At 46.0% G+C, this 21,693-nt stretch overlaps 1 protein-coding gene, 1 long non-coding RNA gene and 1 pseudogene across 2 annotated transcripts in view; 2 read left to right on the forward strand and 1 right to left on the reverse strand.

Annotated features, from left to right (window-relative positions):
• The first annotated feature begins 13,429 nt into the window (after positions 1–13,429).
• Positions 13,430–18,907, forward strand: LOC123146305 (rRNA-processing protein UTP23 homolog; annotated as a pseudogene).
• LOC123146307 (uncharacterized) lies at positions 15,077–16,530 on the forward strand. Its single transcript, XR_006472685.1, has 3 exons — positions 15,077–15,529; positions 15,651–15,716; positions 16,101–16,530. It is a non-coding gene; the product is annotated as an uncharacterized lncRNA (long non-coding RNA).
• Positions 18,908–19,520: 613 nt separating the features above from the next.
• Positions 19,521–21,693, reverse strand: part of LOC123146304 (protein ACCELERATED CELL DEATH 6-like) — a 3,351-nt gene continuing 1,178 nt past the window's right edge. Inside the window, exons 2-3 of the mRNA XM_044565932.1 lie at positions 20,455–20,999; positions 19,521–20,350 (exon numbers count right to left, since the gene is read on the reverse strand). Coding sequence (XP_044421867.1) covers positions 19,604–20,350; positions 20,455–20,999 — 1,292 coding nt within the window. The 3' untranslated portion in view covers positions 19,521–19,603. The remainder of the gene's footprint in view (positions 20,351–20,454; positions 21,000–21,693) is intronic.

Consider the following 21,693-nt stretch of genomic DNA (forward strand, 5'->3'; position numbering starts at 1 on the left):
GTTGATCAACTCACAAAGCGTAGAAGATGTACCGAGAGGGATCATGTGATCCCATGGTATGGTAAGCATTAACCATTGTGCTTTGTGTACTAACCCATGGTCTATGTGAGAGTTCTATGTGGGGTTAGGTACGTGTTCATGGGCTTGCGTCAAGAGGAAGATATCACTCAACCCATGGAGACGATGACATCAAGTGGTGATCGTCATCAAGATTGCCATGTGCAAGTTCAATTGGAGCATCACAAAGAGATCAAGTGCTTGAAGCTTGCCATCCATTGTGGTGACAATGGACTTGTGAAGATGTGCCGAAGAGTGGCTCACCCATAGTGGACTATGGGGGAGTAATCATCTAGTCTTCATCGAGCCAACGCAATCAAGAAAGGTGGTCCAACTTGAGGGAGTCAAGATCGTCATCATCTAGCTCAAGTGGACCATGTGCAAGGCAAAGGTTTGCCCTTGATAGGTTTTCTATTTTACCGGTCTCATGGTGGTAGTTGGGAGACTGGGTTATAGGATCGATAGCCGTACTATCAAGGGGGGCTCTCAAGTGAGTAGCTTGATCGTATCGTTCGTCAAGAGCTCAAACCATTGCATCCTTGCATCATGTTTCTTGGTTCTTGTTTGGTTCTCTTTGTGAGTCTTAGAGCTTATGGTCATCTTGATGACAAGCTTGAGTTCATCGAAAACGGAGTTTGCATGCGTCTTCTATGATGTTTTCGACGTTGGAGGTTTTACCGGTCTTATCCGAGGAAGGGTTCTCACCATTTTCTTTTGGACCTTTTCTCATTAGCTTCTTATTGGTATTTCTATCAAGATTTTGTTAGCCCTTGTCGCTAGCTTTCCAACAAACTTGGTTTCATCGAATTCGGAGTCCGTTTGCAGAAGTTGTGTCAGTTTTGGTGTCCTTTAAAGGGGCTGCTGCGGATGTAATTTTTTAGTACCGCTCCAGAGCTGTACTACCGCGGCTCCTGAGCGGTAGTACCGCTCCGGACCAAAATCTCGTGTTTTGCTCAGCGGAAGTAGGCACGGAAGATTTTTTTGTACCGCTCGCAAGCAGTAGTACCGCTACCACTTGCGGTAGTACCGTGAGGTCGAGCGGTAGTACCGTGGGGACGAGCGGTAGTACCGCTCCGGCGGTTCTACTGGCCTTTTGCCTCCTCGCTGTTGTTTTTCAAAGGGGTACTACCGCCCTAGCGGTAGTACCGCTCCTTGGAGCGGTAGTACCGCTCTGTGCGGGCTGTGAGCATAACGGTTGGATTTTTCCCCACCTATAAAAGGAGGTCTTCTTCCCCATTGAACCTTATCCTTTGAGCTCGTGTTCTTCCCCCATTGTTGACCTTCTTCGAGCTTGCTAACTCTCAATCCCTCCATGGATTCTTGCTAGTTTTTAAGGGAAAAGAGAGAGGAGATCTACATCCACATTTCCACCAATCACTTTCTCCTCTATGTGAGGGGAACCCCTTGGATCTAGATCTTGGAGTTCTTGGTGTTCTCCTTCTTGTTCTTCCTCTCATTTTCCTCCCTAGCATTAGTTGCTTCGGTGGGATTTGAGAGAGAAGGACTTGGGCACTTCGTGTGCCCTTGCCATTGCATTTGGTGCATCGTTTTGAGTTCTCCACAGTGATACGTGGAAGTTACAAGTTGAGAAGCTTATTACTCTTGGGTGCTTGGTACCCTTGAGCTTGTTCCTCTTGGGTGCTTGGGCGCCCTAGACGGTTGGTGGTGTTCGGAGCTCAATCATTGTGGTGTAAAGCTCCGGGCAAGCGTCGGGGTCTCCAATTAGGTTGTGGAGATCGCCCCGAGCAATTTGACGGGTTCCGGTGACCGCCCCCAAGGGTTGCCAAAGTGTACGGGTTCGGTGACCGCCCCCAAGGGTTGCCATTTGTACGGGTTCGGTGACCGTCCTCAAGGGTCCCTTAGTGGAATAACGGCATCTTGCATTGTGCGAGGGCGTGAGGAGATTACGGTGGCCCTAGTGGCTTCTTGGGGAGCATTGTGCCTCCACACCGCTCCAAACGGAGATTAGCATCCGCAAGGGTGTGAACTTCGGGATACATCGTCGTCTCCGCGTGCCTCGGTTATCTCTTACCCGGCCCTTTACTTATGCACTTTACTCTGTGATAGCCATATTGTTTCTTGTCATATATCTTGCTATCACCTAAGTAGTTTTTCTTGCTTAGCATAAGTTGTTGGTGCACATAAGTGAGCCTAGTTGTTGTAGGTTTTGTGCTTGACAAATTAACCGCTAGGTTTATTCCGCATTTGTTCAAGCCTCAACCGTAATTATTTTAAAGCGCCTATTCACCCCCCTCTAGGCGACATCCACGATCTTTCACTTGAGCAGTACCTGATTACCATATCATTGGGACCGACACCCTCGCGCCAAGGCGCGATACCGATCTAGTAAAGTGATAGTGGAGATCAATGTGTGCTTGTTGCTGTGTAGCACATAATTCTTGAATATGGAAATCGTCGTCAACGAAGATGAGCGCATGGGCGGTGTCTTGATTTAGCATTTTGCCGAGGAGGCGAGCCATTCATATCGCCTGACATGCCACTATAGCTGCCACAATGTACTCCACCTCGCACGAAGAAGTGATGACAACCTTTTACCTCACTGATTGCCCGCTGTGCGGCTGCTCATGAGGAAGAACAACACACAATAGTTGCTCTTCCTGGAGACCATGTCGCCAGCATGGTCGGAGACACTGTAGCCGTCTAGGTTCTCGCCATTGCGATGGCCATATACACATCCATGCATGATTGTGGTCGCGAAGTACCGGAGCAGGTGCTTGATATAGAGCACTATGTACTTGCACGTATGACTATTGCAACCAAATGCCTTAATGACGCAAAAGTAACTAGAGCACTCCACCCTGCTGTCGCGAAGCCCTTATCTAGCCTCACCCGACATAACTAACCACCACTTACCCTAATTTCGAATGTCCAATCAACCCCAACATAACCAATATCCTCAAAGCCGCATAGATAAATTGCCTCCCTAAACCCTGCCACATGGGGCACATCTGGTTCATTCGGACCCATTTGTTCTTCTCTCAGCAACACCTCGTTATAATCTCCTATACACATCCATGGCAGGGTGGACTCACTACGGAGTCTAATCATCGTATCCCACGTTTGTTGCCTCAAGCTCCGATTGGCCTCACCATAGACGCAGGTTAGTCTCCATTCATCTTTCGGTAGCCGTGTTAATACGATCATTCTTTCTAAGGCTCAGTTGACTGAGACTTCGATAAGTCTCCGTCGATATTATATTTGTGAGATCTTACATTGAGATTCATGTAACATTTTCTTTTTAGTTTTTTCTTCTTTCTCTCGTGTATGTTATGTCACTTAACTGAGACTTGGTTAAATCTCAGCCGACTGAGACCTAGCCACACCCTAATATGATACGTGGAAAAGTTTTTAACTCGCAAATTTACATTGTCTCCCCAGAAAACTGCTAGTCCACCACTTCTTCCGCTACTAGCTACTGCAAGTCCACCATCGAAACCTAACAATATTGTCAGGCCTTCCATTCTTTGTCCTTATATACTTGTGTTTCCACGATACAAACCACCGACGGCACACATTTTCTGATGAGCTCCCGGAGCACACTTCCCAAACAAAGTTCTCATTGATTTTGGCCGCCTCACTCATAACATCATCAACGTCAGCATCTCCTTCTCCTTCCCCTTGTCTCCTTCTCTTCACAATGGGTGCCTTGCCCGGTGTACCAGCGCCAAGGCTATCCATTGCCACCGGTGTAACCCCGTCCCTGCAACCTTACCTGGCTGGCGCAGTCACCGGCGTCCCGGACGGGCACAGCCAGGCCGTAGGCGCTGCTCTCGGCGTAGTACTCCACCTCGAGGTCGGACAGGGCAAAGTACTCCACCGCGTCCTTGTTCTTGCCGTCTCGCTGTTGCCACACGGTGCTGGGCGCCCTGGAAGCGTTCCTGCCAAGCAAAGCAGAGACTAGAATCATATTGTGAACAGAACAGAGCAAAACAGTGCCGTTTTGCTGGTGAAAGCAGAAGACCTGCCAGCCATGATCGGTTTGTAAGGATAGATGGATGGACCACGTACCATGGTGGCAGAGTGCCATGGGAACAAGTGCGTGGCCGCCTGGAGGAAGGCCTCGAGATTGCTGCTGGTCTTCATCTTTAGCAATCAGATCGATTGCACGCATCAGTGTTCACACGAATCTGTGTGCGTTCTTACCGAAAAAGGGTTTCTTCCGCTTTGTATACAAGTAACCAACCAAACCATACAAGGATAGGTGTTGGGGCGAAAGCAGCACAGTCACGCCCAAAAACGACAGAGAAAAGCAAAAGAAACAAATGCCGACACCGGCGGATCAACAAAAACGAAGAAGCCTCGCGATCGCAGCGCCCACCAGGATCTTCCACTAGACTCCAAGACTCCGAAGCGCCGCCACCTATCAACACCTCCAAGAAGGATCGCGACGATGAAGACGCTGCTGCCAAGGGTTTCCCCCGGTACACGACGAGGCGACAGGAAGGGTAGCCCCGACGCCCTCCCGGAAGGTCAGGAGGCACCCACAGGCGCCACCGCGCCGGCGTCGGCCATGCCGACAGGGGTTTCCCCCGATCCCAACCCGCACCTCGGGCGCCCCGGAGCCTGCCACCAAACCAACCACCACCGTGCGCCAACGCGGTCATGAGGCCCCCATGCCGTCTCACCACGGCACCGCGAAGTGAGGACAGCACGGCGAGGAATCAGAGCCAGGACTAGGGCAACAGTTCCGTCAGCACACGGGAGGGCCCCACCTCCACCGTCAGCGACGGTAGCCGTCCGGACGCAATAGCAGGAGCACACCAGGCCCGGCCGAGCCCTCGTGGGCCCGTAAAGCTTCCGCCTTCGCGCTGCTGCCGGCACGCCGTCGGTGCCGCTGCCCCAAATCCGAGCTGCTCCTCCTCACCGCGCCGCAGACAACGAGGTCACGCCCGGGGGCCGGCCCGCAAGGACCCAGATGGGGCCCTAAGGGCCCAGATCTGGGCCGGGGATGCGCCGCCGGCCAACCAGCGCCACCAGGCCGCCCCGCCGCCAAAGGACGGCGCCACCACCGCGCCGGGCCGCCGTCGGCCGAAGGGCACCCGCCGCCAGCCCTGACCCCGGGTCAGGAGGTGCGCGCGCGGGGAAGGAAGGACCTGCCGCCGCCAGCCCGCCCGGCCAGATCCGGGGGCTCCGCCGGCGGCGGTGCATGGGGGAGGGGGAGGAGAGGAGAGCGAAGGGGGCCGCCCCCCGGGGAGGCGGCGCGAGCGCGGGGTCGGGGGAGGGGGGGGATCGGTGGGCTAGATCGCACGGTGGTACTCTGTGTGCATTCTTCGCCCCGCCCATGAGCATAGAATCAAATGGAATGGATCAAGATTGCGGGAGACGCCAAGCTGAAATAGCAATCGATACTTCTCCCTCCGTAAACTAATATAAGAGCATTTAGATCACTACTTTAGTAATCTAAATGCTCTTATATTAGAGGGAGTAGTTTTTAGTGGTGCTACAAACTGAGGTGAGATAGGAGGAGACGGTGGATAGCTAGGTGATGAGAAAAATTGGGCGCCGGTTGATTTGCAGGGAAGACGTACGACCATATCAATCACTTGTTGGCGATGGAGGTGGCGCCAAAGCCAGCAACTCATGGCTGTGGGCTGTGGGCAGTGGAGGAGATCCAACACTCACTGTGCTGTCGCTGCTGTCCACACACACACACGCTGTGTGACAAATGGGATACTGGCTTAGCTTAAATGCTTCATGTGACGTGGTACTGGCTAGCTAGATAGCTAGTGGCCAGGCAGTGGAGTAGGAGGGATTTCTCCGTGTGGATGTGGGCGAATTGAGTACACCGAACCACATGCCCTGCCGTTTGCTATGGTCTATGGATGATGTGCACGCCTTTAACCAGGACGGTTTGAAGAGATCGAGCGCACTCGCGATGTGAGATCCGAGAAAGTAAGAAAGGGAAAGGGTTTTGGATAAGGTGATGATCTACGAGCGACAGAAAAGTGGGGGTAGGCGGCGGTGGCAGCCGGAATAGAGGTTTCGTCGGTGAATTTGACTTAGTAAAAAGCTAGAATTCACAGTAATTTGGGACCGGAGACATGGGCAGAGCCAGCATGTTTTATGATTTTTTTTCTTAACCGGATGCAGATGAGCCCGGGCTCAGAATTGCATATTCGGTACTAAATCACTATACTTAGGCTATCTTTATTTCGTTCGACCCAATTGTTAGATAGAGGCGAACCATTGAGCATTTGCTTTGGCTTCGTCACTCACTGTGGAAGTATGAAGTTAATTTAGTCACCATAGTGGCCAGGTTGTGCACTCACAATTTTCTATTCGGGGTGTAATTCTCAAAATAGCCCGTGAATACACAAGTCCATGTTGTGTCTAGTAAGTTTCAGTGGTACCGATTTAGTTTCGGGTGGGTTAGTGAGGTACTCCCTTCATTCCAAATTACTCGTCGTGGTTTTAGTTCAAATTTTGGAACGGAGGGAGTATCAAGTAGCTAGTACTATCTCGTCATTGGGGCCATAATTTCGGCATGATATACAACCTCTTTTTTTGGGGGGGTGTGTGCATCGCTTGATTCAGAGGCCGAGAGTTATCCTCTTTTTCAAAAAAGAAAAAACATATGCATGTATGTGTATGGAAAGAAGATGAAGAAGAAGAAGACCAACCATGTCCTTCGCAAAACAAAAGGCCTAGCATGTAAGTATGAGTGTGATCAGTATGGGCGTAGGTCCTATGACTCAAGTCGTGTGACTTTCAGTTACCTGACATGTGGCCTAGGTTGTTAAGGACCCAGAATTCAATGACCACTAAGGGTGTGTTTAGTTTCTGTCACGAAATGGAACGGCAGGGGTCGGTTCCATCCTCGAGGCCCATTCATGCGTTTGGATAGTGAAACGAACGAGAACCACTTGATTCCAAGAACGGCATATTCCCTGTTTATGCCGTTCCGCGCGGTTCCTCCAAATCGAGCGGACCACGCGGAACCGCTCACCCGTCTCCCTCGCATGAAGCCTTTCGCATCTCCTTCTGTCGCACGAACCTGGCTCCCTCCTGGATCCGCGCCGCCAACCACTCCTCCCCGAATCCACGCCGCTGGCCGCTCCTCCTGGATCCGCGCGGGCGGCTGCTCGTCTCCTTCATCTACGGCGCGGCCGGTCCTCTCCTTCAGCAGCGCCGCTGGCAGCTCCTCTCCTTCACAGCGCCGCCGGCTGCTCCTCTCTCTCATTCGTGCCGGCGACCGGGAAGACGGGCGCCAGTGCCCAGCGCTCAGCCGACAGCCATGGCGCGGTGGTGCGCAGCCCATGTTCGGGAATACAGGCGGCAGCGGGGGTAGCAGAGGGTGATGTGGGGCTCACGGCCGGGAAGAGGAGCAGGCGGCCACGCGGCCAAGGCTGGGAAGAGGGGCACCCGATCCAGTGCTCAGGCAAAGATAATTGGTGATGCAAAGATAATAAAAATGTATGATTGTGTATGTACATTGACTAAGTGGTGATGCAAAGATAATAAAAATGCATGATTGTGTATGTACATTGACTAAGTGGTGATGCAAAGATAATTGGTGATGCAAAGATAATAAAAATGTATGATTTGTGTATGATTGTCTATTCGACCAACCAAACATTGAGATGTAACCGTTCCATTCCACCTCATTATTCATACCAAACACAAAGACGGAACCATTCCGTTCCTGTGGAACGGAACCATTACATTCCATTACACTTGGTCCCCGAACCAAACACACCCTAAGTCACCTCACTTAAATTAGAGATTCTGGACATGATCGGTATAGTATTTTTGGCCATGCTGTCAGACTGAAGTGAACTGCCTATTTCTTCAGTGTAGCTGAATCAAGTTCAGTTATCCAACGGCTCGCCAGCATCCAGTTGAAGAAGATCCAATGGCTCAGTGTCCCTTGCCGTTCTGTAGCGTTTCATCCGTTTACCGTTACTGTTCCCGTTCTACTCCTTGCCGGGCTATATAACAGCCGACGCTGAGTGCCTGTAAACCATTCTTTTTTTAAGAAAAGGAGGATGACCCCGGCTTCTGCATCTGGGCGATGCATACGGCCACTTTATTAATTATTCTCACAAGACCTTATAAAGGCATACAACAGCAAGACTAAAGCCACCGTCTAAGCAACAACTGTCGCTACACCTATCCAATTGATGAAGGGGCGCAGATAGTCTGGGCCTAATACCAAACAGACATCGCAGCCAAACCTAAACATCTAAGACCTGAGGTCCCAACCAGGACGCCTGCTGGGTATGGGGCACCTACCAGTCCGGCGCACTCCTCAACCAGGACGCCTGCCGGTTATGAGGCCGCCGCAGCCACCTGCCACCAATCCATCTTCAGTGTTGTACTGCTGCATCAACCTTGTCTGGTCTAACTGTCGTCGACGCCACCACGACGCCAGACAGCGCAACTCCCTGCGCGAGTTCATCTCCGCGCATCGGACTCCGAATCTCCACAGCGCCACGCCGCCAAGATCCACCGCCATCAATGTATAAGATGAAGTACCACTCCACCAAAGAAACCGTCCTCTGTTCCCCGAGCCCGTGTGTACCTCCATGAATGACGCCCCCAAGGGGGAAACGACACCAGAGCGCCGCCATCATCCGATCAACTGATCTAGGGTTTCCCCCGGAGGTAGCAGAGAGTGACCTTGAACTTCTCCACGGCGATGCCTTCAAGAAGGGAACGACACAGACAGCGCCGCCACCGCCGGCCTTTGCAGTAGTCAAAAGCAAGTTTTCACTCATATCTGTTTGAAGAAACTTCATCTCTCGTGCACGGGCCGCCGCGTCCTGCGACGTCCCCGGGAGCGGGTCCCAAGATCCGCCGCCACCGACGCCGCCACAAGGACCCACCACCCGACCGTCATCCCTGAAGGGAACGACGCCACCACCGTGCTCGGATCCGGCATCACGCCAACGCCTTCGGCCGCCCCCAATCAGATCGGTGAAGGAGGATAGCCAACGCGAGCGCCCACCACCGCTTAGGGCCGCCGGACGGCGCCCGAGCCCGACCACCCGAAGGAGAACCGATCTGGAGCGGGAAACCGCAGATCCGCCACCGCCAGCCCCCGCAGCGCCGCCGGGATCCCATCGGGCCGCCGCCCGAGCGCGCCAACTCCGCCTCCATGCTGTACGCCCAGGGACGCCGATGCATCTCAGCCAGAGGATCCCCTCGTGATGAAAGGAGGAAGGCCCGCCGTCCGCCGTCCGCCGGGCGAGCTTCGCTCGCCGGCCTCTTTCGGCGGCGGCGGGGATGAAGGGTAGGAGGGAGGTCGAGGGCGGCGGCGGTTGGGGCGCCCGAGTCGAGGGGGCGCGAGCGAGCGAGATGTATACTTCAGCTATAGAGCATATTCTATAGTATGGGCGTAGATCCTATGACTAAGCCATGTGACTTTCAGTCACTTGACATGTGGCCTATGCTGTTAGACGACCCAGATGTCACTGACCGCTAAGTCACCTGACTTAAATAAAAGAATCCCGACATGATCGGTATAGTACTTGTGGCCATGTGGGCAAAGGCAGTGGCCTTCGTGGCCATGGAACAAGCTTAGAGCATCCCCAACAGCAAAACAAAACTTTGGGTATCTAAATCCATTTTTATACAGGAAGTGAAAATATTTACGTGGCCAAATACAATTATGCTTTTACAACAGACCCAAGAACTCAATGGCTGAGTGGCCAGACAAGGTAGAAGTCTCAATATTTGCTCTGAAGACGGACCTGTGGAAGATGGCGGTGACGACACACGAGTGCGTCGGACCGGTTTGTACCCTAGACCCGGTATGTGGCTCGGCTGGGGCTTCCGGCTTTTGATGTTAGGCTTAGGTGAGTGGTCTGGGTAGTGGCCCAGCTAGCACCCCTTCATCATTTTGATGTTAGGCTTAGATGAGTGGTCTGGGTAGTGGCCCAGCTAGCACGCCTTCATCATTTGGATAGGAGTAGCGGCATATGTTGGCAAGATGGCGGATTCAGACATATTGTTGTAATACTTTGTAAGGTCCTCGAGAATAATCAATAAAGTGACCGCATGCATCTCCCAGATGCAGAGGCCGGGGTCATCCTCCTTTTCTAAAAAAACAGACATAAGAACTATCCCTCAAAAAAAAAAGACCTAAGAACTAGATACCTAAATTTCAGCTTCTACTTTTACCACACATATTTGTGCATATGCATTGCTCTAAATAATAATGTCAAATAACTCCCACACGTATGTGAAGAAGTGGAGATTGAAGAAATTCCTGTGTGTAACTGTGTATCTATGGATCCATGACTCAAGTTGAGCACACCACACATACGCCCTGCCCCTCTTGAATGGATGGATGATGTGGTGTGATCCAAGAAAGAAAGAAAGAAAGAAAGAAAGAAACGAAACGTGTTTGGATAAGCAGAAGATGCGCGACGGCAATTGTGATGATCGATCAGCAAGTTAAAAGTTAGAGGTGGGGACGGCGCAATGGGAGAAATCCCATCCTCCTTCCTTGCTCCCAGGTTAGTCTACGAAACATTGTAGCTATGTTGTACATCCACGGTTTCTGCCGATGTAGTTCTCCAAATAGCTCATGAATAATGTTTTGGGCTTAGTTGGTTTTTGGGGCCATCAAGTTAGTTTAGACTTGGTTAAAAAATAAATTGCTCTTGGCCAGGCTTGAAAGATATCAATTATGTTACTTGTGTCGTGTCTCGATGTTGGGTCCATAGTGCAAGCATGATATACTAGTTTCTCCTTTCTTACCACCCGATGGTTTAGGAATTTGCCACTATCTTGGTACTAAGGTTATCATGTGGTAATTTGTTATAAATGGTTTACAACTAATACGTTACCATCGACCAACAAAAGAGCGTGAGAAAAGCTTGTCAAACTATGTAGATTGAGTCTAGTTTAAAGGCCACACTGATATGAATGCTACAATAAAAATGGACTGTCAATGTCATAAATGTTTAGGCTCCGAAAAGTTTTTATTCGTGAATCAACTTTTAATCCAATGTTCTCATCATGGTTGTGACTGTCCTTGTGCACTTTTTATCTCACTTATCTCTTGTTGTGTGCACGTAGAAATGCATATTAGAATGTTCTTGCACGAACTAGATTGTGTCATGGTGTGGAGACCAATACGCAAACATCATATCGTTATGTTTTTCAAAACATATTCAAAACAACAACATTACAAAAATTGAATTTGATATGCTATAAACAAAACGGTTTCATACCAAGTACAAAGCGCTCATATTTCACTGCCTAACTAATTATTCCTAAGATAAATACATGCATATTTGTCAAAGAAACAAGCACCCATCACTGGCGAGAACAGGGAGAAGATATTCAACAATAAACTACTTATTGGCATCACATACACTCTAGAATAGTGTATTTAGTTATGCCTAAACCTGATATATACAATCAATAGCAGCCAACAAGTTCTACAGATAACTATGAATATTGTGTAAAGGAAGCATACAAGCACAACATAGTATATTAAGATGTATACATTAACTTGTGGGCTTATGTGATATTTTTGCTATTCTTAATTTATGGTGAAAACCACTATAATATTTTTTATAAACAACCCAAATTAAACCACAAAATTAATTAAATGACAAAACATATTGCTTTGATTTAGCATAAAATGAATATATTCAAATTTATTTAACTTAATGTGTATGAGTGGGATGTCCTTGTCAATTTCACTAGTAATACATACATATAATAAAATATATCACTAAAAATAACAATAAGGTAATATATATTTATGTGTTACGAATAGTCATGATGAAGTAAAAAAGTTTAGTATAACTGAATAGCCAACAACAAAATAATGCGGGAACTATCAGCACAATAGTGCTCGATCAAGGACTACAATGTAATTGGCATTTCAAAGAGCGATCAAGCACTTCAACTTAGACAACATTCGTAAATAGTTATCTATAAAAGCATATAATATTTAAAAAGTTTTTCCCCAGGTTAACAACAAACAAACATAAGTGTATTCCATGCTCACACAACATTAATAAAGTAACGAAAAGGCCATGACGAGGAGGAGGATCCTTTGGGATGAGGAGGCAGAAACGGATCTATTCCTCCATTGCGGGGCAGCAGTTGGTTGCTGCTACAGTGCTACTATGTGGGAGTGGGAGGTGGAGGAGGAAGAAGAAGAAGAAGAAGAAATGGATCAGCCCCCTGCCTCCACCTCTAGCAGTCCTACGTGGCACCGTCCCGACCCACACGCCATACACACCGCCTGCATTAATCTCCTCCATCTCCACCGCTTAGTTGAGATGCCCCCATGATCACCCGGCCCGCTGTGCCTCGCAAGAAAAACGCGATCCGCGTACTCTCCCCCCTCATTCGCCTGAGGTTAGCCCCAACTGTTTTCTTTCCTTTTTCATGGAGTGCCTTGGTACGAGAGATTCAAAAATTAGGATCTGTAAAAATGGATGGAGGAAGTAACTCAGATAAGCGACCGTCGATATGTCATGGGCCACACACAATAGTTATGAGAATTAAGATTGCAGATTGGTCGTAGATCAGTGTACCTGTTTTTTGACATACAAAACATCGATTGGTGGCAGTTGGCACGGCGGCAGCCTCTGAGAGTACCTCATACCCAGTAATTTGGCTTGGTAGGGGCCTCCAGTCTGAGATGTTAAGATTTGCTGCGAGGTTTATTTGGTATTAGGCTCGGACTATCAGCATCCCTTTGGATACTGGATAGGAGTAGCGACAGATGTTGCCTAAACGGTGGCTTCAGACTTACTGATGTATTACTTTAAGGTCTTTGTGAATAATTAATAAAGTGGTTGCATGCATCGCCCAGATGCAGAGGCCGGGGGTCTTCCTCCTTTTCGAAAAAAGATCAAAATAGCAGTGAGAGAATATCTGTTGCATGGGTGCTTTTATGTTACATTCTATGCACTGAACTCCCTATCACATTTATAAACGTTCTAAAAATTCAGAAGAAAAGACAAGTTCGACATTGAATACGACATAACATAAGTTGAGCTATATATTTGGCTCATCGTCACATTGATGTTAAATTTGTTATTTTTGTATCTCAAGCAATAATTCAAATTTTTGTATGAAATTTTATGACAACATATATTGATGACGTTTTAATATGCTAGATTTCTTTCAGATTCTCTAAATATATTTTAAAATATACCGGATCCGGTGCACCAGCAACATGACAAGAGTGGGTGCAATAGATACATCCCCGTAGAGCAGTTACACGAAAATGGCCTATTTGTTTTGTTTTCAAATTTTGAGAATGACGAACAGTACACAGCCCAGCGCCCACAACAGAGTCCACCTGGCCCACACCGGCCCAGCACGCACGCACGTGGTGGATACGAAACCCCAAAGCCCTCGCGACTCCTCCACCTCCACTCGACACGCAGCAGCCACCACCGGCCGCCGCCGCCGCCGGCGGCTGCCCGCGATGAGGGTGAAGAGGCGGTCGCGGCACCGCAAGGTGGTCAAGTTCTACTCCACCTGCTTCGGCTTCCGCGAGCCCTACAAGGTGCTCGTCGACGGCACATTCGTGCACCACCTCCTCGTCCACCAACTGCTTCCCGCCGACGACGCACTCCGCGAGCTCCTCTCCGCCGCCCGGGCGCCCCCGCTCTTCACCCCCAAGTGCGTCCAGGCCGAGCTCCGCCGCCTCGGCAAGTCCCACTCCCAGGCCTTCGACGCCGCCCAGCTCCTCGCCACCGCCAGGTACCCTTCTATCCTCCTGTTTTTATCTATTTTATTTACAGTCTTCAAATTCTAGTATGAAATTGCATTGGTCGTTGATGCAATTTCGAATATGAATCACTCTGTTCTGTCGTACTGTATTAGTTACCCCATAGAATTAGAGCCAATCTGGGTTTGGGCTGTCTGAAAACCTAGATGCAATTTGAATTGTTGGTTAATTGGAACGTCCCTCCTTGTGCTTATCCTGTAAACTGGCACTGTTTTGTTTGCCTCCGATATTACCAACTGCAAATAATATATTGGAATCAGATCACATTGGTTAGCTTGGTTCCATTTTCCAACTACGAAACTTCATGGCCAAACTGAAAAACGTGTACCAGAATTGTGCACATTGGTTTTGTTCTTTCAGTTTGTATGAAGTACTACTACTACGTTCAGTCATTCAGGAAGGATAGCTTTACAGGAGTTTGAAACACGGATTGTTCAATGGACCTGTTGATGTGTTGAGTGTATTCATACTACTACTACTACATTCAGTGAGGATAGTTTTGCGGTATCGTGACTTGCGGAGGCCCTGATTGTTTGTTCTTTGGAATTTTATTTGTGTCTTCAGTTGCGAGCATGACAAAGTGTTCAGTGTTTTTATTTGTTTTATTTACAGGCTAGAAACCTCTATGAAATTCCGTTTGTAGTTGATGCAATTCCGAATATGAACCACTTTTTCTGTCATGTTAGTCACTTGATAGAGTCAATTTGGGTTTGGGCTATCTGAAATCCTAGGTGCATTGTTAACTTATATGCAGTTTCAAATATGGATCACTTTGTGTCAGCATGTTAGTTAATTACATCATGATAGAGGATACATCCAGTTTTGTTCTGGGCTTTCTAGGAACCTAGGTGCAATTTGAATTATGGATTATACACCTTTTATGATAACTCGATGCCTCACTGTTAGTTCTGTAGCTTGGCACTGGTTAGTCTGCTACATTAAACCCAAGTACAGTCTAAAACTTATTTGCCAAATATGAAATCGCATACTGGATTTTGGATCAAGTTGATTTTGTTTTATCACTTTGATTGTATGAATTTCTGGTACTACTACTGCTACTAAATTCAGTCAGGATAGTCTTATTGTATTGTGATTTGATTAGCTCGAGGAACTGACGATTGCTTGTTCTGTGGACTTCTGTTGGTGTGTTCAGCTGAGAGCATGAGAAAGTGGTTAGTGCAGTGGATTGTATTCTGTCGCTGGTAGGTGATAAGAATCCGGAACACTACTTTGTTGCCACTCAGGATTCTAATCTCCGGGCTAAGCTACGGGAGGTATGAAGATTTGCTATGCTTTGGTAGAACTCTACCCTTACCATGTTGTGACCTGAATTTTATTTGTGAAAAAATCTGCTCAGTGACAAATCTACGGGAGGTATGAAGATTCTGTTAAGATGTCATATTACAACTGACAAGTACCATACTATTATCTTCTTAACATAAATGGCATAGCAGAATGTATTATATCATCTTAAAGACTGCTTCTGCTGCAATGTACTTATGTCTGTTTTCCTTGGTTGTAGGTTCCTTGTGTTCCTGTGATATACGGTCTGAAGAACTCCCTGTTTATTGAGCAACCCTCTGCGCAGGAACGCAAGTTTGCTCAGTTGGATGAGGAGAAGCGTATACATATGGAAAAATCAGAGTTTAAGAAGCTTCATCAGAAGGAAAGATGTCTGTTGACGGAAACATACCCGGATTAGTTGCAGAGAAAAGCAAGTTTAAAAGGAACAGAGCAAAGGTTATATTTAAATTTACTGTTTTCAGTATATTTTCCTATGCACAAGTACATTGATCGTTATGATATACTGCGCATCATTAACATTTTGAAATATGAAATGCTGATGGGTGTCCTTCTGCAGGGCCCGAACCCACTATCCTGCAAGAAAAAGAAACCAAAGCCCCAGCCATCAGCTGATCAAAATCAGGTAATCATCGCTGCACACCATTATCAGTTGACATATGTGAGGTATATGTAATCATTAAGGAACACGCTCGCATAAGTATTGGTTACAATTTATGCTGTAAAAACAAGCCTGGAGTTGCCTGATACACTAAGAGTAAGACGGATGAGAAATAATGTGACAATTAAAGCTTAGATAGGCTCTTAGACAATGAAGCCCATAGCAGACTCCTTATTGCTGTAGCTCCGGTTTTGATTTGTATTGGGATGTGGATGGCTCGTACACGTTGAGGCCCATTGTATGTATATTCGACTCTGCCGTGGCATGTGGATAATACACGCATACGGCATACATAATGACAACAAGCACTGATGAGAACATGATTCCTTCGATGTTCAAAAAAAAAAGAACATGATTCCTTCAGGGTCCGAAGACCGATGCTGAGGCAAAGCGAAAGAGGGTTAGGAAACGGAAGAGAAGCGTCAAAGATAGCAATCAAGCAGAGACAGCGAGCTGATGGACCTACAAAAAAGTGCAAAACAATGGTGCCATTTTGCTGCTCTGGCCCCAATCTGCTGCACCCAATGCTAAGATTATGTGCCGATGGTGTTTCTTCAAATGTCATACACAATCCTCAGGAAAAACTTGATTGACCATATGTCGTTGCAAGAGGATTGTAGCTGGAAACTTTTGAGAAAGCAACACTAGTAGTTTGTTAAGGGCGGTTTGAAGTTGTAAATTTCGTCCTCGCTAGTAATCTATATGAATTTATCCAAAGCTTTTGGATTGTATTATGAAGAAAGCAACCACCGATTCCTGCAAACTTGCGGATCGGTTCAACTTCCATGTCTCTCCCTTGCCTTACAGGTGGCTTGGTACAGAGTGCAACGTCATTGTACAGTTGCGCTGAACATGTCATTTCTTTACTAATTCAGAGCATCTCCAACAGACGCCGCGCTACGTTAAAAAAGTTTTACAGCGCTGAAATAGTGTTTTTGCGCGTGGGAGGTTTACCAGACGCATGAAAACACAGCGCCCAACCCGGCGGCCCCACATGCAGCAGCCCGTGCGCACAAGCCGGCCCCCCAAATTTGCAGCCCCGCAGTGTGCGCTAAATTTACAGCTCTGTTTTTATGCGTGCTCTATTTCATAGCTTCTGCTGGAGCGCTATTTTTTATCGCGCGCGCTATATAGGCATCTTTTCTAGCGCGCGGCTTATATAGCGCCTCTATTGGAGATGCTCTAAAAGAACAAAGGAATCTATTTTTTCGAAATATTGTGTGTTGTTAAATGAAACCATTCATAATAGAAAATATCATTAATTGGCTTAGGCAAGCCATAAATGTCTAAGCACTGTTACAATCATTGTTTACACTGGTAGAAGCACATTGTAACTCTTGAACAAATAAAGTTCTAACCACAGCAGCACACACACAAGATCCGTTATTCCGTTGAAGTTCCTCAAGAAACACACTTACGATGATAGCAGATCCAAGTTCTGCAACTGATAGTGTGAGAGAGACAGGATTTTCAACACCCGGCTGCCCCTATTCCCTATATGAACAGTAAATTCGAAACAAATTCATAAGAATAAAAATAAATCTGAAACTTTGGGACATCGAACATGTTGAAACATTTGATGATCGTGGAAAGTTTTAGCTAAATATAACATTCGAAGAGCACTCAAATAAAAAAAACAAAATCATTGTCAAAGTTTATGTACATTTTTGGGCTGTGATTTTGTTTTTTTTTGTGAGGGCTCCGCGAAGGTTATTTGTTGCTGAAACTTTGCAAGAACATCAAACCTTTGATAATCTTTGATCCCTGAAAGTTTCAGATTTTTTTTCAATTTTTTTTCCAATTTTTTATGAATTTACTGTTCATGAGGGTGTAGGGGCACCCGGGAGGTATTAGAAATTTCTCCTACTGGAGGCGCTGATTGTTTGTTCTCTGGAATTTTATTTGTGTCTTCAGTTGCGAGCATGACAAAGTCGTCAGTGCAGTGGACTGTTTCCTGTCCCTGGTTGGTGATAAGAATCCAGAGCACTACTTGGTCGCCACCCAGGATTCTGGTCTTCGGGCAAAGCTACGAGAGGTACGAAGATTTGCTATGCTTTTGTAGAATTGTACTTTTACCATGTTATCACCTGAATTTTATTTGTGAAAGAAGTTGCTCACGGACATCAATATAACCGACAAGTATCATATCATCTATTTAATGGAAACAACAGAAACAAATCTATTTTTCCATCTTATCTTATAAAGTTTTTTGTGCAACAATGTGTTCATGCATGTTTTACTTTGCTATAGGTTCCTTGTGTTCCTGTGATATACGGTCTGAAGAACTCCCTGTTTATTGAGCAACCATCCGCGCATTAACGCAAGTTTGCTCAGTTGGACGAGGAGAAGCGTATCCATATGCAAAATTCAGAATTTAAGAAGCTTCTGAAGGCGTCATCAGAAGGAAAGGCATCTGTCGATGGAAACTTACCTGGAGTGGCAGAGAAGTGCAAGTTTGAAAGGAACAGAGCAAAGGTTATATACTGTTTCTCAGGATAATCCATTGTTTGGATCTTGTGGGTGTAATCAACATTTTGAGATCACAACTGAATCTACCTTCTTTTACGGAATGTTAATGTGTGTCGTTTTGCAGGGTCCAAACCAACTCTCCTGCAAGAAAAGGAAACCAAAGCCCCAACCATCAGCTGCTCAAAGTCAGGTAATTGTCACTACACAGCATTATCAGTTGACATCTGTGAGGTGTATGCAATACTTGGAACATGCTCACGTAAGTATCATAGTTCTTACTGTAAAACCAGCCTGGAGACGCCTGACTTACTAAGAGTAAGACGGATAAAAATAATGTGACAACTAAATCTTGTATAGGCTCTTAGACAGTTAAGCCCATTGCAAATTTCCTAATTGCTGTAGCTCCTGATTTGATTTGTATTTGGATGTTAATGACTTGTGCATAGAAATCTTGCGACAACAAGCACTAGTGAGAACTTATTTTCTTCAGGGTCCAAAGGCTGATGGTGAGGCGAAACGAAAGAGGGTTAGGAAGCGGAAGAGAAGCATCAAAGACAGCAGTCAAGCAGAGACAGTGAGCTGATGGACCTACTAAGATTATGTGCTGATGGTGTTTCTTCAAATGCTACATAATCGTTAGTTAATTCGATAAATCATGCACCATCGGTAGAGGATTTTAGGTAGAATTTTTTGACAATGTAACACTACTAATAGTATTTTGAGGCTGTTGTTGGACTTCAAAAATCTTAAATCTGGTGCTGGTTAATACTATAAGATTTGTCCTTTGTGACGTGATGATGCCATCTAAACCACCCGCGTGGATTTCAGCAACCACCAGCACGTCGACATGGATTCCAGCAATTGCCACCGCATCGATGCTGCTGTCTAGGTTGGGCAGCAGTGATGTCTGTTGATTCTTCAACGGGTTTGGTGATAAAAATGACCCCCACTATTTTCAGAGGAAAGAATGTCATACCATTGTACAGATGTTGCCAGCCGGCATGATCAATAACTCATTTTTTTCAAGCAATATGGAGAAATATATATTAAAAATATTGGTAAAAGCAATATAAATTCAAAATACCGTAAAAACTGGAAATGACATAGCTCCTTCAATTATCTTAATTGTTTGCATTGGTACATGCACATTAACTCTTCAACAAAGAAATATCAAAGCACAGCAGCACACAACACATGATTCGTTATTCTTCAACAAACAGACTTCTGATATACTTTTGACGATAGCAAATCCGAAACCTCCAATTGGCATATAGTTCTTCAACAAACAGACTTCTGATACAATTTTTGATGATAGCAGATCCGAAACCTCCAATTGTCTTCCACTTAAAGATGGTAATATACGTCTATCTACTTAGGCCTCTTCAAGCTAATGGTGTCGGTGGTTGTGCGGCTGGTTCCACTTTGTGACCGGTATGACTTAACACAGTCAAATAAAAGACCACAACTACAGGAAGAAGTTGAAATAGAACAGAGCCCATGAACATGAATGCTGTCAATGGGATAGTGACTATCCTATAACATATCCCCTTTCTCCTCAACAACGGTGACACAAGAACACAATTCTTGATTGTCAGGTCCAAATTCTGATATAGCAATACGAGAAAACTCATGACACATACTGCAATGGCAATCTTATGGGCAACTGGAGCTAACATCGTATAGCTACCAAGTGCAAAGGCAGTTGTCAAGTTTGTAACCGAAATCCCCATGAGAAAATAGGCCAATTGTATGTGCATTTTCCGGATTGGAAGAGATACCATGGGAGATCCAGAAAACATGAGAGAAATAGTAGCCATTGCAGAGAAAGTGAAGGCAAGTGCATTGGCTATGGTGAACACATCAAAAGTATACTTTCCAGCAAGCGTTGGTGTGCCCCCATTAGTGTGGTCATCAGCCCTGTAACCTCCAGGGATGGCGAAAGATGCAGCAAAAGTCACAGTTGCAATTAGGACAGAGCCAATACACAGACTGCCTGTCCCTTCTTTCACTTTCTCCATTTCATCTTTTCTCACTTGGACAATATCATTTTCTTCAAAGTAATCCAGGCGACAAATGCCCCGTTTAGCATCAGCGACTTGGAGCGCTAGATGTATTTTTACTTCAGCGTTCTGCAAAATCAAAAAATAAGTCAATTTTGAACCATGCAACTTAATTGTTCTCATTCACCTTCAAGTCCATGCTGAAAAATAAAATGACTGTGCATGTATATTACCTGGTTATAATGCAATTCTTTGGGAATATTGCAATGTGCTATATCAAGCGGGGTCTCTCCTTTCTCATTTGTTAAATTTAAGTGCACTTGTTTATTCCCAAATATAGCACAGAATATCATCAGTGTTCCTTTTTGGACGGCTAAATGCAGTGCAGTGTTTCCACCATTGTCTTGCATATTTAAAATCCATGATAACGACTGGTTTCTGCAAGCAGACCAGACCGGCCATATTTTCATTTTGTCAACTGCAACATGAAGAAATGTCCTTCCCCTAGCATCACGTAGACCAGCGCAACTGGGCGATTTCTGAAGAAAGACATTGATGGTAATTCTTGAGCCAACGGATGCAGCCACGTGTATGGGGAATGATCCATCATTGTCCATTTGATACAATGCATCTGGATTGGCTTCCAGTAGAAGTAAACGTATGTATCGTCGGTCTTTTTGACGTGGCATAGATGCAACTAAGTGAAGAGCTGTACTTCCCTTATCATCTTGTTGTGCTGTAAGGTCGTTATTCCATCCTAACACCATCTCTGTAAGACCTACAAGAGGCTTCTATCAGTAAAACTAATCAATATGAGAGAAAGAGAAACAAATACAAGTAAGAGTACCGCCTCTAAACCCTATGCCTGCCCAGTTTTGTGTCATGTGAGTGCTCTGCCTACACTACATTTTTTTAAAGAAAAAGAAAAGTGCTTGAAAAATTTACAGTTATACTTTGTCACTTCTGCAATACGAGGGCATATTAATTTAGCCTGTAAGTTAGATTATATACCTTTTACATAGCTGGGCATTCCAATTGATTGACAAAGGAATATAAATACAATTTGAAAGTGCTCAACATGCCAATTGGCCTTATATGGTTTGGAACAAACGTCATAGTCATGATATGCATGGAAAGAAGACACATCTCACTTTTTATATTAAGACATGCATGGTAAAAGTGCTATGTACTTGCCTATGATAACAAAACCATCATTTCACCATCCATGTTAGCTTAAAAGCTGAACAGGATTTTGTGACTTGCATTTCTTCATAGTTAGAAGATTGCTGTCACCATGTACCTACGGGAACTGAATCTATCACATTACAATTAACTCGTGAGCTCCGGCCAGTTATAGGACTAACACGAATAGTGCAACCCAAATTGACAGAAAATATATGGGTCCTCTCGGAGCGCAGGCGAATCGTAGTAAAAAAAAATTTGTAGTCATCATCAGTACTTGATTCCATCCC

Source organism: Triticum aestivum, chromosome 6D (genome assembly GCF_018294505.1).
Source record: "Triticum aestivum cultivar Chinese Spring chromosome 6D, IWGSC CS RefSeq v2.1, whole genome shotgun sequence".
Lineage (NCBI taxonomy): Eukaryota > Viridiplantae > Streptophyta > Magnoliopsida > Poales > Poaceae > Triticum > Triticum aestivum.